The 17,123-nt window shown below is 55.0% G+C and overlaps 3 protein-coding genes across 3 annotated transcripts; 2 read left to right on the top strand and 1 right to left on the bottom strand.

Moving 5' to 3' along the window:
* The first annotated feature begins 7,173 nt into the window (after positions 1-7,173).
* Positions 7,174-10,753, top strand: FAM110D (family with sequence similarity 110 member D). Its single transcript, XM_029229596.1, has 2 exons — positions 7,174-7,259; positions 9,072-10,753. The coding sequence occupies exons 1-2, from the start codon at positions 7,252-7,254 to the stop codon at positions 9,976-9,978; spliced, it is 915 nt and encodes a 304-aa protein (XP_029085429.1). The 5' UTR covers positions 7,174-7,251; the 3' UTR covers positions 9,979-10,753.
* Positions 10,754-11,375: 622 nt separating this feature from the next.
* On the bottom strand, positions 11,376-14,836 carry CUNH1orf232 (chromosome unknown C1orf232 homolog). Its single transcript, XM_029227122.1, has 4 exons — positions 14,753-14,836; positions 13,345-13,428; positions 13,136-13,233; positions 11,376-11,726 (listed from the first exon to the last, which is right to left on the bottom strand). Exons 1-4 carry the CDS (start codon positions 14,834-14,836, stop codon positions 11,426-11,428), a joined length of 567 nt encoding a protein of 188 aa, XP_029082955.1. The 3' UTR covers positions 11,376-11,425.
* A 1,201-nt stretch (positions 14,837-16,037) lies between these two features.
* On the top strand, positions 16,038-17,110 carry ZNF593 (zinc finger protein 593). The gene is made up of 3 exons (XM_029229857.1): positions 16,038-16,429; positions 16,665-16,727; positions 16,819-17,110. Exons 1-3 carry the CDS (start codon positions 16,230-16,232, stop codon positions 16,958-16,960), a joined length of 405 nt encoding a protein of 134 aa, XP_029085690.1. The 5' UTR covers positions 16,038-16,229; the 3' UTR covers positions 16,961-17,110.
* The last annotated feature ends 13 nt before the right edge of the window (positions 17,111-17,123 follow it).

The raw sequence follows: 17,123 nt of genomic DNA, 5'->3' as shown, positions 1-17,123 counted from the left end.
CTCAACACCTAGGTGAAGAATTATTCTCTGAGCCCTCTTGGGAATGTACTTGTTGGGAATAGGGAGTATATGCAATTTCATGTGCTAAATCTTCTCCAACATTCCTATCTTTTTAGACATCAGATACATTCACCAGGAGAATGCTGGTATCTCCACCTCACAGAATACAGGTCACGTTGAGTACTAGGTTCAGTCAATCGAACAAGCCAACTATGAGAGCTACTTTCAGCTGCAAAAGATAACATATTAAATCTAGAATCTCTTGTAAGGGCGCTCATAACAATAAAATCCGTCTGATCCAGTGTTGTAGTCTTTCCTCCTTGACTCCACCCCAGCTCTACTCAATTAGATTCTCCAAGGAGGGAGGCCTGGCATCTGTCTTGTTAACAAGCATCCCAGGGAATTCCCTGATGGTCCAATGGTTAGGACTCAGAGCTTTCACTGCCAGGGAACTAAGGTTCCGCAAGTCGCCCAGCACAGCCAGAAAAAAAACATCCCAGGTAAACTTCATGTAGCCAACTGGAATCCACCCAAGGACCAGCTTTGGGGAACCACTGGTCTGATCCACTTTCCTCCTCTTAACAGATCAGAATCTGAGGGTGGAGAGAGAAAGTGACTTGCTCCAGACCAAAAGTGAGTTCATGTCCAAGTCAGGACCATAACTTTGGTCTCTTGACTCCTTATGGGAACTTCTGCTGCTCTTCCAGGCCAGCTTTACCACAAACCTGGAAATATCTGGTCAGCATACCTGAGAAATTAGTGTGGAGATGGGTTGGACTGGTGGGCAAACCAAGGCTGCACATGTTCAATGCTACAGGCACTGGGATGAAGGTGACCTAGTTTGGGAGAGAATGATGTGTTCCCTTCTGGTTGATCTTGGTTGTAAGGGACTAAAAAAATCAACCGAACAGGGTTAAGCCAAAAAGAAATGTACTGGCTTACCCGGTGTCAAGACCACGTGTAGGTTTTCTTCACACGTGATGAGATATGGAGGCTCCACTCATCCAGGTTGGTTTTCACTGTCTGTCCTCTGCTGACTCTGTCCTCGGGCAGGCTGTCCTCTCAGGGCTCTGTCTTCCCAGTTTCTTGCATAGCAGAGAACAGAGGGAAGCTTTGTCTCAGTCGTCACAGCAAAAGTCTCATCGGCTGTAATCAAGTTACATGTCCAGCTTTAAATGACGTACTGTAGCCAGAGAAATGTGATAGGCTTTTTGACCCACACTTAGGTCAAGTGCCCCACTGAGTCATGTTACCCCACTCTGGGAGCACAGGGACTGAGAGTGGGAGAAAAGTGGCCAAGATCAGGGTAAGAGTGCCAGGAGAAAGATGAGTAATTGCTGAAAGGTCAAAACTGCAGATGTTCCCAGTCCTAGGAACGATGGGGAACCTGACAACGGCCCTAGAGAAGGTGGCGGTTATAATCCGGTGGTGATGTTAAGGTGTTGGTTATAATGCTATGGTGGTGTGAGAGACGGTGGTTATAATGCCCACCTCTTGGGGTGTCCACCTAGTCCTCAACCTCCACTTTCTCTGGGAATTGCCCTATTCACATATAAAAGGGTAGGTCCTCACCTTCGGGTATGTTCAGTGTGACACAACACCTCCGTGGCCATAGCTCAGTGCTACATTTACAAGTGACCAGAGAGGCTCCCACCCATAAAGGGCCCTTGATATAAAAAGTACCCCAAAAGTCATTTATTAAGGACCACATGGGCATCTGCCACTCAGGACACAGTGCTCAGCGCTGCACAGTGTAAACTCAAACCCTCAGCATCTACTCAGCCCTAACACCATTCGGCCCCAGGGAAACAGACGCTTCTCCACACCTCTTGCCTCATCCTCCAAACAAAAGACGATTGCATCGCTCTGCCGGAAGGTTTCCACTGCTGCTGAAATTGCAGACAGCCACTGTTTGGAGTGTGGGGGAGACTGGGGAAAGCCCTTAGGTAAGAGAAAATGCAGATTAATTAACTGGTCAAATCTTTCCTCTCAGAGAGCATGAATGTGTAGATTCCTTCATAAGGGAGTATTGTTTCCCAGAAAATGCTAGCATCCATTTTCTTGCTTCACTTCGTGTTCCAGTGGGTAGCGTGGTATTTGCAATAGTAGCGTATGATGGCTGAGGAAGGTTCTGCAACATTAAACAATGCATTTTACACTTAAATTTGTAAATGAAGGTGAAGCATAATATGGAAGAAGTCTTCTTGCCAATTCTTTACTGTTATGAATCTAGACATTGCTTAATGAGATGGTAAAAGTCGTGATATAAGATATAGGGATTTATATGATGCCATTAAGATACATTGTAATATGTTCTGTGCCAATGATAATTTATCATATACACACCATTTAAATATTTGAACATGTTATGTAACACTTATAATTCATCTCTAAATTTAAGTATTAAGTATTGAAAATTTATTTTCAATTCTAACTGCTACTACCTCAGCAGAACAAAGTTTCCTCAAATTGAAATTTTAAAAACCTGAAAAAAAAATAACCAGACTAAGGAAAGGTGGTCTAATTAGACATTACTAACAGCAGAATACAAATTATGTGAAAATTTAATTATAGCAACACAATGGGTAATTTTGCTGAAATCAAGGCAAGAAAACTAGGTTTTATGGAATGAAGATATAATAATTTATTAATTATTCACATCTTTGTTTTTTCACTCATCTAACATTGCTGACCCTCATCTAACAAAACACCCCTGTATGCTCAATGATAATTAAATTCAATCATCTTTGGTACTTTGATGATTTTCTCTGTATAAAAAAATCAAAACATATTTTTCAGTGTGTCATTATGAAAGTGTATTTGTCAAGGTAGGAGGATAGATTTCTTGCCATTGCTTTCTATGAGAAGCCCCTGATTCCCTTCCACGTGTTCCTCTACTTTCCTTAGTGTAGACTGGATGCTTTTTGTTCCTTGTGCTCTATCTAAAGGCCACTTGGTGAAGACAGTGGTGGAAGGTGGAATGCTGGAGATGTTGATAAAGATGGGATGATGCAAGTGTAGGTGATAAGGCCTGGAGCACAATGCAGTTGGGGCTGACCTCCTTCCAATCCTTGCTTGGGTCCAGAAGACTTGAAGTCCTGCCCAGCCAACAGAAAAGCAAGGCAGGAGGGCCAGCGGGCAGGGAGAGCAGACTTGCTTGAGCCCCGCCTGAGGGGTAGAATCGAGGCAGGCTGTGCTGCTCAGTGGGTAAGAGCCGGCTCTGGAGTCCCAGCTCTACCATCTGCAAGCTGTGTGACCCTAGGTGAGTTACTTTGCCTCTCTCTGCCTCTGTTTACTCACCACGTCACGTGGGGTTTTGTGAGGAGTAAGAGAGGTACTGAGAGTCAAGCACTTAGCAGAGCGCCTAGCACAGAGTAAACCCTCAGTAAATGCAGTTGGTTTTGTTCTAACTCTAGGTTGTAAGCTCCTGAGAGCAGAAATCCTATCTGTTTTATTTCCGTTGTTCGTTAGCATCTTGTAGGTGTTCCGGGGGAAAAATGTTTAATGACACCCTCCTCCCCTCTTCGGCCGCCCCCGCGGCGAGTAGCGGGCAGCAGGCGGCGCCGGCTCTGCCCAGAAGCCACACCCCTCGGAGGGAGAGGGCGCGGGAGCCAGGCTATTGTTGTGGTCGAGATTCCTTCCGAAACGGAAAGCCCGGAATTAGGGGATAGCGGCTCTAATCCGTGCGGGGCTCACCCACGGCCGGCGCAGGGGGGCTCCTCCTGTGGTGCCGGGCGTTACAGACCCCACCCTGAGCCCCTCCCTCTCTCTGAACTCTCCACCTCCCACTGAACCCCAGTCCCCTGCCCTGAGGCCCCACCTCTCCTCTAAGCCCCCTTCTCTCACTGAGCCTGCCTTTGCTCGGTGTCCCCATCGCCTCCCTGCACCCGTCTCCTCACAGAAACCCCTCTCTTCCCTGCACCCCCTCTTCTCTCTCAGCCCTCTTGAGCACCGGCCCCCCTTCCCTCTTGGCAGCCGCCTTCCCTAGCCTCTTGCCCTCACTGAGACCCGGGCTCCTGCCGTCCCCTTAGCCTATTGCTCTCACCATCCCTCCCTCAACGACCCCCCCCCCGGACCCTGCCCTCTACAGCCTCCCCTCCCTCCCATCCCACCCCCATCAGAAATCCCCTCCAGACCCAGATCTGATACCCCCTCCTCTTTGAAAGCTTCCCACCCCAGCCCGGGCAGAACAGATGCCCCCCATGTGCCCTGCTTTGTTCGGCTTTGTAACAGCAGCGCTGCTCGCACTTGAGCTGTGATCAGTCCTTCACACTTCTGTTCCCCCCACCCCTGCAGCAGGGTGAGCTCCCTGAGAGCAAAAGCCAGGTCTGGCCCATCTGCTTGCACAGGGCAGTGTTCAAAACGACTTGGTGATGTGGCTGAGGGTGAGACTGTGGGATTAGAAAAAAAGACTTAGGCCGTCAGTGTCGGGGAAGGCGCTGGAGGGCGGGACCTGAGAAGCCACGACTCCTGAAATTTACAAGCACCTGAGGCACCAGGTGCTTTCTCAGGCACCACTTCTTTGTGCCACACAAAAGCTGGTCATACTCTCATTTTACACAGAAGGAAACTCAGAGAGGTTAAGTTCTTGCCTGAGGCCACAGAGCCAGTGACTGACTGACCAGGATTAGAATCAGAGGCACTGAGGTGTGGTTGCCTGTGGTGAGGGGGCAGTAGCTGGCTGGTGAGGGAAGTGACACATTTCTCCTCTGCGACAGTGTGGATCTGGGGCCTGAGGCTGGAGCTGAAGGGTCTCCTGACCTGTCCTCATCACTCCTGACACTGACCAGAGATGTGTCCCCATCCTCCCACCACCCTCTCCTGGAAGGAGCCAGTTCTGACTCAGCCATTCCCATCTACCCTCATCCTCAAGGTGATCCGGGAATGAGCTCGGAAATAGGAAGGAAACATCCCTCGGATTTGGCCTCCCCCCTCAACAAAGGTCCTGGCTCTAGGGCCAGAAGGAGTCACTTTAAGGCTCTCCCTGGGGACCCATGACCAGAAAGACAGATGATCCGATTCAAGTCAAGTGTGACCAAGAGACAGGCAGGGCAGGCAGCTGGATCTCTCATGATCTCCTCCACCTCCCACCTCTTTCAGGGCTGACTCCTTCAGGGCTCTCTCAGCCGAAAGCCAATCCATTCAAACCTCGCCCCCACGACTCTGCTCTCCAGGATGGTAGTATGTGTCTATTGACATCCTGGGATAGGGTACCGTCACCCCTCAGACTGGGAGCTCCTGAAAGCAGGGCTCTTTGACCAGTTCCCACCCCCAGACTCCTGAGGGCAGGGCTGTGTCTGGCCCTTCTGACTGGGGACTCCCAGGGCTGGGGCTGTGTCTCCCTACTCTGAGCACTCCTGAGGGGAGGTGGGCTCACTTTTAGTCACCCTCATCGGACTGGGGGCTACCCCAGGGCAGCACCTGCATTGTACTCTGGATCCCCCTCTTTCTGTAGCCCAGTATCTGTCCGGAGCTGAGAAGGAGGCCCCTGCCTGCCCTGCCACCCAACCCAGATGCTCCTTTAAGACCAAAGGGATGGGGGTTGTATAAGAGTCAGACACAACAGCCCCATCCTCCCCCTCCTTCACAGGCCAGGTTTCCTGCCATTGACAGCATCCCAGCTGGGCCCTGCCCGGCCTCATGCTTAACCCCTTCATGACCAGATCTCAGGGCTACTGGCCTGCACCTGCAACCTTCATCTATAAAATTAGGAAAATAATTGGGTTGTTTTGAGGATTAAATGTGTTAATCATTGTGTGAAGTACTCAGAACAGTGCCCTAGGATATATTAGTCTCTCAATAAAAATTAGTTCGTCCTAACTGTGTGAGCTTGGGTGAGTCATTTCACGTATCTGAGCCTCAGTCTCTTTAGCAGTCAAATGGAGGAAATAACAAACCTACTTCCGAAACATAGTCCTGGGGATGAATTGTGATAATGTATATGGGAGCATTTTGTAGAGTGCTGTAACAACACAATATGGAACTATCTATCATGAACAACAAAAAAAATACTCCCTCTAACTAGGTAATAAAAATCTCTTATCAGGAGATGGGCCTTCTGGTTTTCAGACTTACTACCTTACTTGACAGGCAGAGGGTGCATTGGAAAGAGTGGATTTGGGGTTGGAATTAAGTACCCCCCTTTAATCCTGTTTCCTTACCCATAAAGTGGGGTGGTCACTCCTGCTGGGTCCTCTGTTTAGGGTCCTTGGGAGGGACAAAGGAGATCAGAGAGCACAGGTGTGAATGTGCTTTGCAAACATTAAAAAGTGCTAGAAGGGAGAGAAAGGGATTTGTGAAAAGTGGCCATGGGGTGGTGGTGCAGGAACCCCTTGGCAAGGACATTGGTCTTTGAGCTCTGGGTACTGCAGAGTTTACCCACTGGGGAGAGAAGAGGGGCTCTCTTGGAACCAGCATTGTGGAGCCAGGGCTCCCCCTGAAGACATGAGGTGTCAAATAAGAAGCTGTGCTAGCTCTAGAATTTCCCAATGGGAGCAGAGAAGGAAGGAGGTCCTTTACCCAGGCTTGGCCCCAGAATCATCGCTTCATCACCCTCTTCCCAGACAATCCCATTTGCCATCAGAGGACCTTGAGCAGAGGCAGCTCCAATGGGCTCCCTTGTGACCTTCATGACAAGACTTGCTGGGAGGGGCTCACCCGGCACATCTGCAGCACCACTGCCCCCCGCCTTTAGGTTGCAGATTCCTGGCCTCACCCCTCGGGAGAGCAAGCTTGACACCATCCACACACCTGGACCGGGACAGGTCTAAACCTGCTACAGAGGGAAAAAGCTGGTTAACTAGAACCCTGCGCCTTCTCATCTGATTGAGGATGATCTGCCAAGGCCCAGCAGAGGGGGCTGACCCCACGTGAATCGCATGTCCCCACCCCAGGCCTCTGGAGGAAGCTTGGGAATCAGGAGGCCTTGTTTGGGGTGCTGGTTGTGCCCCAAGCTCACTGTGCCTCTGTGCAAATCACTTAACCTGTCAGGGACCGTATGACCATCTATAAAGTAAAGGAGCTGGACGTGGTCCAAAGGTCCTCTCCAGCACTGAGACTGTGACCAGGAAGGAGTTAACAGAGGCCAGGCTCCAGGTCAGGAAGGCAAGGGTTAACCTGGGGGGGTGGAGGCTCTCTTGGCTTTTCCTGTGTAGAGTGAGGTTTGGCTGCCACCAAAGTTACTTCCAGTCCCTGCTGTCCCTCCTGCCTTCAGTCTGGACCTGCCTGGGGACACTGGCATTCAGCCCCACCATGCAGAGGTGAGCCCATCCTGAGCCCAGGGCTGGGGTGGGAGGGCACCCAGGGACCCAAGGGCAAGGAGGCTGGCACCAAGCCAGTGAGCACAGTCCCCTAGCCTGCATCTGTATCCAAAGCCAAATGCTTGGGCAAAGTTCGGACCCACCGACCCCAGTACCGTGAGAGGGTGGGCAAAGGGGTGGCGGGCGCAAAGATGTCTGCCAGGCTTCTAGGGTGGAATGTCTGTGGTTGGGCACCAAGGCAGCCCAGAAGGCAGGGAAGAGGCAGTGGACAGCAAACTATTTTGGTCCCTGTGTTTAGGAACTTTTTATAGCCGCCTGCTCAGGGCTCGGAAGAGTAGGAGGGGACGGGAGGGTACCCTTGAGGTCAGACAAGCACAGTGCCCTCCTGGGACCTTGGAATCTGACCTATTGCCAAGTTTAGTCCTTGGGAGGCAGGAAGGAGGGCACTGCCAGGCTTTCCTTGTTGCCTGGTTTCCCAGTCACCAACTACCTATGGACTGACTTGCTAGACCCTAGATGGGTGTGTGTGTGTGTGTGTGTGTGTGTGTGTATACACACAGGCTGCCCTGGGGTGGGTAGGGTTGGCAGTCTCTGCCCCAAGGCCCCTTACCAAGGCTCCCCTTCCCCCATCCCTGGCAAGCTCTGTTCCTTTGTTGCCTGCAGACCTGAGGTCTCCTCAGCCCCCAGAACTGATGTGTCCCTCTCAGCTGAATGGAGGATGGGGGGAGCAGGGAAACAGGGATGGGGTAGAGTGTACTGAGCCGTGTGGGTGGCCCATTCTGTTACTGCCAGGGGAACTGTCAACTCTTGATTTACAACCCCTCCGGCCCCCCTTCCCCAGCAGAAGGGAGCTGGATGAGAAGGGTCACGGGGTTTTAGGACGAGGGACCCTGAGGGCAGGTTTCTGGGAGCGCAGGTTATTGGGAAGAATTAGTGGAAGGAAATTTTTAGTGAGATAAGGGGCCAATCTCTAGCAGAAAGTGCTTGGTTTTATAGCAGCAGGAATAGAAGCAAAACATAGAGGAAAGTTTTGATAGGCAAGTGAGATACTCATTTGGAACTAGTTCTGGACTGTAAAGCAAAGAGATCTGGGTTCCAGTCCTGGGCCCAAACTCTCAGTAAGACCTGAACAAGCCTCCTCCTCTCTGGGCCAGTTTTCTCTTCTATGAAATGGAAATGCAGAGGTAAACAAGGTGATGTATGCAGTTGGGCATTGTGGAATTCCCTTCGCAGGGGCACAGAGCAGGTGGCAGGTAGCTGGCTGAAGTGACCTGGTGACCACCTCCCTCTCTTTCCCTGATGGCCCTGCTGGGCCTGGGCAGGGCAGTTGGCTGCAATTACTGGAGGCTCCTACCCTGTGGTTATATCCCTGACCTCTGTGTTTGGGGGCGGGAGGGGGGGGTCCTGCTGGAGCCAGCATGTGGCTGGGAAGCCTCCTTGTCTTGGACTCAGAGTTGCTAGGTTGGGAAGAGGTATTTTTTCCGGTTGAGGCTACTGTCGGGAATCGGGCAGGGACCAGCCCCATTTCCTTTTCCAAGTGTCCTGCTTGCCGATGCCTGCTTGGCATGGCCCTGTGGCCAGAATGGGGCACCCTCAAAGGGGCATATGTTTCTGGGTGGCCAGGGAGCCCCTGCCCATTGTCTCTGAGGGATGGGCGTGGGAGGGATACCTGAGCCTCTGCCCCCTGGGCATGGCACCTGGCTGACTTGGATGGGGGAGGGGTGGCTGGCTGAGCCTATTCCCAGGAACGCCTGCAGGAGAGGGGCAGGGACATTTCCTACTCTCCCCCTAACCATTCCTCTTTCTCCGCAGGTCCCAGGAGGCCCCAGCAAATTGCTCTCAGCTCCTCAACTGTCTGCCTACCTCCAGGGGCTTATGGGGCACTGTCCTGCCCAGTTCTGCTAAGATGCTCCTGGCCTCTCCCTCCACCCCATCCAGGGGACGGACCCCCAGCGCTGTGGAGAGGCTGGAGGCCGACAAAGCCAAGTATGTCAAGACGCACCAGGTGATAGCGCGACGCCAGGAGCCAGCTCTGCGTGGGGGTCCCGGGCCGCTCACCCCGCACCCCTGCAACGAGCTGGGGCCCCCTCCATCGCCCAGGACGCCCAGACCTGCCCGCCGGGGCAGTGGCAGGCGGCTGCCCAGGCCTGATTCCCTCATATTCTACCGCCAGAAGCGCGAATGCAAGGCTTCAGTGAACAAAGAGAACGCCAAGGGCCAGGGGCTCGTGCGTCGCCTCTTCCTGGGCGCCCCCCGAGACGTCGCTTCAAGCAGCCCAGGCTCAACGGAGCGACCCGCGGCTCCTGGGGGTTGGGCCGCGCCCCAAGATGCCCCAGACGCAGCGGGAAAGCGGGCATTGTGCCCCACGTGCTCGCTGCCCCTGTCGGAGAAGGAGCGCTTCTTCAACTACTGCGGTCTGGAGCGCGCGCTGGTGGAGGTGCTGGGCGCCGAGCGCTTCTCTCCGCAGAGCTGGGGCGCCGACGCCAGCCCCCAGCCCGGAACGTCGCCGCCGCCCGGCTCTGGGGACGCCAGCGACTGGACGTCCAGCGACGGCGGCGCAGAACGCCGGGACCGTGCTGAGTGCGGCGGCTCGGAAGCGGCGGGCTCGGCGCGGGACGGGCGCCCCCAGGTGTCGGTGGTGGAGCGCAACGCGCGCGTCATCCAGTGGCTGTACGGCTGCCAGCGCGCCCGCGGCCCGCCGCGCGAGTCCGAGGTGTGACCGCCGCCGCTCGTGAGCAGGCTCTGGTGGAGTCCGGGGTCCGGGGAAGGGCAAGGGGTGAGCGCGGGGTTGGACCCAGGCACGGGCGGGGACACCCTGCCTCTCACGCGCCGGGTGCTTTTGGGCAAACCCTTCCCTTTGGATCTCGGTTTCCCCTCGTCAACCTTGGGAGGATGGGACAAAAAGATCCCGAAGGCCCTTCCCAGCGCAGGCGGCGGACGGGGACGGGGCGGCCTCGTGGCCCCTGTGGAGGCCGGGAGGCTAGTGAAGACTGGACGAGTGAAGACTGGGGTGGGAGATCAGAGAACCTGCTGAATAAAGTCAAAAAGTTATTTAAAGGAGTCGAGAGGCTGGATTACAGAGCAGACGCGCGAGGGTTTTGGAGTGTGGGTTCCAGGCAGAATGTGCCTCTCGGGACCGCAGACACACCCCTCGGTGATCAAAGTATATTTGAAATGGTCACAAAGCGCTTGGCAAAGTTCCCGGCATATAGGAAGTGCTCAATAAACGAAGCCGCTATGACCACCACCGAATTAGCACTAACACTATTATGATCGTCTCCGCCACCGACCCCCCCCCCCAGGAGGGTCCAAATTAGAGCTGGGAGCCAGGAATCGCGCGTTTGGGGAGGGGTCTGCTCCAGAAATCTGGAGTTCACGAGCCCCTGAAGGCTCCCATTCCTGGAGCTTTGCTACTCATTTTGGTTACTAGATATGAAGGGCTGAGATGTGGAGGTTCCAGAATCGAGGACAATAAAGGACTCTTCAAACCAGGACTTTGCCAACCCGCAGCCTCACATCTTGTCACCGTCTTCCTTTCCCTCAAAGACAAACAAGGTCACCTGTTTCCTCACACGTTCACACCTGTAAGTCTTTGTTCACGGCCTTCTCCCTTTGCCTGGGTTACCTTCCCCTTTCTCTCCACTCATTCTTCTAAGATTACATATACGCATTCTCTCTCAGGAACTCCTGAATTTCCCAGCCGGGGTCATCTCCCCTGAGCTCCCAACTACAGCCTTATTTTTGTGCCTCAACTTATCACCTTGTGTGGGACCCGCTGGTAGTCTGGGTTCTCTTGTTAGTCACTGACCTTCCCCTAGTACAGGGACAGCCCACGTAGCAAGGCCACAAGAAACGTTTGTCGAACTAAAAGGGGCTGGACAGGGCGGCGGGACTTGTCCTTTAGGGTACCCCAGATTCCTGGAAAGTTGTACCCTAAATCGAACACAATCTACCCTGATACCTAAGAGGTCTCTGGTCATTTTCTCCTTGTACGTTTGTGGGGGGAGAAGGCGAGGACCACTCCAGCTGGACCCTGCCCTGAGGTTGCCCACCCAAAAGCAGCCTTCCCCGCCGTATGGACAAAAGCACGCGGTCACACGGAGTGTCGGGCCAGGGTTTTTTTTATCGTGGGAGGGGAGGAGCGGTCGCCCAGTTAGGCCGGCAGACTAGTCGCCCTTGGGCGCAGCTTTCACCCTCATCTCGGCCAGTTTGTGGGTGAGAAAGCCCCACTTGAAGCCGGCTGCGGGATCGGCTTCCCGCGGCTCGGGGCGCTCGGCGGCCTCGTCCCCGGCTTCAGGGTCCCGATCCGGAGTGGGTTCCGCGCCGCTCAGCATGGACGCTGCCGCCGCCTGCTGCTGCTGCTGCTGCTGCTGCTGCCACCTGCTGGCGAACGCGTCCCAGAACCCGGTCCCGCGCGTCTCCGCCGCCGCCGCCGCCGCCTGAGAGGAGGGCTGCGCCGCCAGCGGGCTGCAGGAGAGAGGCGGGGTCAGGGGCTGGCCGAGAGGCCCCGGAGAGGACAAAGGACAGGAGGCGGGGTCAAGGGACCAGTAGTGGGGCCAGTGGGGCCCGGGTGAGGTCAAGGGCTGGAGGGGCCCGGGAGACTGGCGGCAGGGCCTGGAGGCAAGGGGAGGGCTCAGAGGCACTGGGAAAGGGGGCTGGGGTGGGACAGGGTCAGGGGATTAGGTGAGGGGTCTGGGAAGAGGGGACCGGGATCAGGATCCCTGGGGAGAGAGCTGGGGTCAGGGGTTTAGGGTAGAGGAGAGGGGCGAGGCCAGAGGAGGGGAGCCAGAGGCGCAGGGTCTGGGAAGGTGGAGGAGGAGGAGCCCTGAGAGAGGGGCGGGCGGAAGGATGCGAAGAGACTGTGGGACCCGAATGGGAACATTAGATCCGGGGAGGGGGCGGGGTCAGACTCTGGGGGCGGTCGTTCCGGAACCCGAGGGCAGAGCCCTGGGGAAGGAGACGGGGCGGGGACAGGGTTCTGGCTCTGGGATGGAGGAAAAGAGGGTCCAGAAAAATGAGGGTCGCTGGGTAGAAGGATGGGTGGAGCGACCCCGAGGGAAGGAGAAAGGCCTAGATCAAAGGCTTACGGGAGAGGGGAACTAGGGAGGTAGCAAGTAGATGTGGGGGGAAGGGCAATCAAGGAGCAGCGATGAGGCTTGAGGTAGGGAGAGGGGGTGAGCGGGAGGGAGAAAAGGAACCCTGGGGCAGGAGAGATGGGTGGGTCAGGGGGAACCTAGGGAAGAAAGGAATAGGGGAATGCCAAAAGGGAAGTGTGACTGGGCTGGAGGAAAGGGCAGAGATGGAGTGTGTGCCAGAATAGAGCTAGGAGGAAGACAAGGCCCCGGGTCTGACCCTCTACGCCCCCAGCATCAAAGACCTGCTAAGACAGTGGTTCCTAAACTATTGTCCTCAAGTCTTCAGGGAGCTCGCTGAAAATATAGATACCAGGCCTCAGCCAACACCGGCTGAATCAAAATCTTTGAGGGAGGGTCTGGGAATTTGTGTTTGTCTCAAGTTCCCTGGGAGGATGAGCGTTTAGACCAATACTTGGGAACCACTGATCTGAACCACTCTCTGTTCCAAACACCTAAAACTTCTCTCCTGGGTTCCCTTCTTCTAGGGAGATGACCCCTCCCACATGGATGGGGAGAGAGAGCCCATAATACCTTTTAGCATCTCAATCCCAACAGCTGGTAAATTCCTCCTGAGATCTAACCTAATCTCCCAGATATGCTGATTGGGCCTCTTTCCTGCTGAGAGAAACAGAAACAGCCAGGGGCTGGCCCTCCCCAGTCCTCCGTAGTCAGAAAGAGGAAAGGACATGGGAGAAGGGGATCCCCAGGCCCATCCCAGACCCCCTCAACACACACACGTACTGGTCAGCACAGGGCTCTGGTGGCAGCAGCTTGTCCTCGTCTTCTTTGTTAAACAGAGACGACATTGTCAGCCAGCCTCTCACCCCAACCCCCTGAACCTGGGAGAGAGGGGCTGGGAGTCAAGGAGGGCCCCCAGCACCACCTCCCAGGACTCCACAGCAGCTTCTGCCAGGCTCCCCAGGGTTGGGGTGGAAGAAGGGAGAACTCACCCGGCGGGCCAGCTGTGACATGGGATTGAAGGCCTCTTCAGCTGGTTCTGCTGCCTCAGACTCCACTAACGCTGGGTTCTCCTTCTGGGACACAAGACCCCTACCCAGCATGAGAGAGGCCCCAGAGGAATATGACCTCCCTCCCCCACTGCTAGCCTGGTACACATAGACTGGGCACCTCCAAACCCCATGGAACAAGACGCACACCTAGGCCCCTGACACCCTCCAAAAATACACGCAGCTGTACCTCTACGCAAATCTACCTGTCACACATTTCCTGTACAGTCAATCCCCGCAGACACCTTTGAGCTCACATACTGCCCACCCACAGACACATGCAAAACATGTGGACAAGGGCTTGCACGCCAGTGTAGACACACACCTGTACAGGAGCGTGCCTCCGCATGGCTACAACTCTTTCCCTGTACGTACACAGATATATGTGCTGTGAGGCACCTACACAAGGACACTTACACAGTTATACCATTCACACCTGTGCACTTCCACAACTGGAGACAGCTGCATGGAGGCTCCCTCACAGCACACAAAACCTCTCCACTCATCCACAGACACCAAGACACAGATGTTCACACACACCCAAACACACATGCCATACAAACAGTACCTGCAAATGCCTGCATGCCTCTGTAGACTTCTGCCCCCAAAAAACACACCTGAAAACACCTGTAACCGGTTCACACCTGCACACACACCTTAAATGGGGATTCCACATGGATGCCAATCCCAATACTGACCCACAGATACTTCTACACAGGGCCAGCCTTAGACACCAACCTGTGTAGACAGACACGTGTTCACACTGACATACACACACCCCAGCACTAGTTCCTGCCTCTGCCATATCTGTTTGTGCAATTGCCATTTATCGCAGCCTCCAGAGGTAAGGCTGTTTTGGAGCCTTTTCAGTTTTTCTTTTTAAATGTCAGAGTAAACATGGTCCAAGTATGGCTCTGTCCTGTTGCTGCTACAGTAACCCTCAGTGTACAAGTGCCACTTCCCCTACTTCCCGGGGGCTTGCTTCCTCTCAAGGTGAGTCATCCTGCTTTTGCTCAGCTCTGCCCATTAGAAAGTTGTGTCAAGCTGAGTGTATCTGTGTGGGTACTGCGCATTGGTCCTAAAAGGATCCCTTCCGTGTGGCAGCCCTTGAGATCTTTGGAGACAGTGACCACTCTTCCAGTGCCCCCGAAGTCTTTTCTTCCTTGGTTTTCTGGAACGTCCTGACTTCCTGACACTGCACCGTGCCATTGGTCATCCATGAATTACCAGTTGCTTCTGCACAAATCTCTCTTTCTCTCTCTCTCATAGCCAGTCCCTTGCCCTTCTTAGTATCTGTCACTCCTGCTGCCCCTCTGCCCATGCCCCATCCAGCAAGCAGGATATTACCCACCTCCTCTGCCAGGTCCTCCTCAGATTCCCCACTCAGGGTCTGTAGCACTTTGGACTTGTAGGTTTTCCAGAAGGTTTGGTTCATGGCTGCAGGGGAAATGGGCCTGGCACCCAGGCACGGGAAGCACCCAGTGTGTCTGGCTCCAGGAACTTGGTGAGGCTGAGAGCCTGTCCCAGGGATCAGGTGACCTCATTAAAGATGCACCAGCCTCCCCAGATGGCACAGTGCCCAGCAGGTGAACCCGATCCAAAGGAGTCTGTGGTGAGAGCCAGCTTCTGCCACTTCAGCCCCTCGTCTTGACCCATATTCGCCAAGAATAATGAAGACTCCCTCCACAGAAGCCTCCTTCCTGAGCCTAGGAGTTCTTGAATTTGATCATTTGGAATGGCTCCAGAAATATTCTCTTCCATTCACGAATTCCATTTACAAAGTCCTTGGGCTCAGGACCCACAGTGGTTCCCTCTGTGACTGTAGCCATACCAGCTGTGCCCTCAACAGGGCTCTGCCCTATGTCTGCACTCAGCCTCTGTGAACTGGAGTGGGAAGGTCCCAAGGCTCCCAGTCGGTGCCCTGGGCTTACATTTCACTGCTTTGTCTGGGCTGGAAACTGATTCCTCTCCCCAGGGATGCACGTGCTGGTCTCCCTGTTTCCTGGCAACAGGTTCCAAAGAACCGGAGCCCCTGAATTATTGCTGAGTTCCTCTGGTCAGCCTGGAAGGCACCAGGCTCTGGTGCATGGGAAAAGGCTCTCTGGCCCTCTCCCCACTCTGAGGACACAACACCTTGGCTGTATCTCTCCCTTTGATGCCAGCCCACGCCTGGGAGTCCAGGGCTCAGAGAAGGGGCTCAAAGATGGGAGGTCCTTCTGTGAGCATCTCCTTTTCTTGTGAGAGGAGCCGACCCCTCTTGAGTCTGACAGTACGCCTAAGCACTGTGATCTCTGGGGAGGAATAACTGGGGAGGGGTGAGAAGTGGCGAGGGCTTTCTCAGGGACTAGAGGTATTTCTGTGGGGGCCGGGATCCCAAACTTATTCACTCTCGTTCATTTATTAATTTATTAACATCACAGACATTTTTCAGTGCCTCCCAAAGATGCAGCATCCCCCCCGACACGCGCAACGTGGAGTCTAAGATCTGGGAACCAGGAAGGGGTGATAAGGCCAGAGGACGGTGCTGTGGGCCAGGCGGGGCGGGCAGGGCAGCGGACGGGCCGGCATCCCCCCAGGGCACGCACCACCCTGCCCTTCCATTGACGGAAGAGGACGCTTCGTGGGGCCCGGCCCCGAGCTCCGTCACTGACATCGACGGCCGCCTGGGGGCGCTCGAGGCGCGGCCCGCGCGAGTGACGTCATCAGAGGCGGTCTAGCAGAGCCTGATCATTCCCAGGGCGTCACAAGGCGTCATTGAGCAGTCCGGAAGCGCCCACGCGTGTTCTCCCAGCTCGGCCCTGGGACCCCTAGTCCTGCTGTCACCCGCCATGGGTCGCTCCCGCCGGACGGGCGCGCACCGAGCGCACTCCCTGGCCCGCCAGATGAAGGCGAAGCGGCGGCGGCCGGACCTGGATGAGATTCACCGCGATTTGCGGCTCCAGGTTGCCGCACGGCCCCGGCCAGACCCAAGCGCGGAACCCGATCCCGACCTGCCAGGGGGCGGCCTGCATCGCTGTCTGGCCTGCGCGTGAGTTACGGCCGGGCCCAGCCTGAGGAGGAGAAGGGTCCGCGGAACGGGACGGGGGTGTGAGATCCGGGTCCCGGGACGCGCAGGGTCTCTTCTCCTGGGACCAGTGGGTCTGCCGGCCTCCCATCCCTTCAAGCCCGGAGCCTAGCATCAGGGAATGAGCTAGGGTCAGGGAAATAGGCGTACCTGAGAGGCATCACCTTTTAACTATCCTCCTTACCCCCCATCCCTACAGGAGGTACTTCATCGATTCTGCCAACCTGAAGACCCACTTCCGATCCAAAGACCACAAGAAAAGGTATGAAGTAGTAAGGAGAGGATTGATGGATGTGTCCCGGGCAGACAGGGCTTGCATCTGGTCAGCTCTCAACTCCTATTCTTTTTCCCAGGCTGAAGCAGCTGAGTGTGGAGCCCTACAGTCAGGAAGAAGCAGAGAGGGCAGCGGGTATGGGTTCCTATGTTCCTCCCCAAAGGCTGGCAGTGCCCACAGAAGTATCCACCGCGGTCCCTGAGATGGACACGTCTACCTGACATGGCCTGAGGATGCAAGGCAGAGGAGCTGCCCATGGACAGTGATGCAAGGGCCAGGCTGGGAGAGACTATGCCAGTCTCTTTTGGTTTGGGAAGTAGATGGCCTCTGCCGGGTGCCCTCCCTCCCAATAAAAGAACTGGATAAAGAGAGCTTGCCTCTGAC

Source organism: Monodon monoceros, unplaced genomic scaffold, assembly GCF_005190385.1.
Source record: "Monodon monoceros isolate NGI ecotype Baffin Bay Population unplaced genomic scaffold, NGI_Narwhal_1 Super_Scaffold_18, whole genome shotgun sequence".
Lineage (NCBI taxonomy): Eukaryota > Metazoa > Chordata > Mammalia > Artiodactyla > Monodontidae > Monodon > Monodon monoceros.
This window is presented reverse-complemented; position numbering and strand designations above follow the sequence as displayed.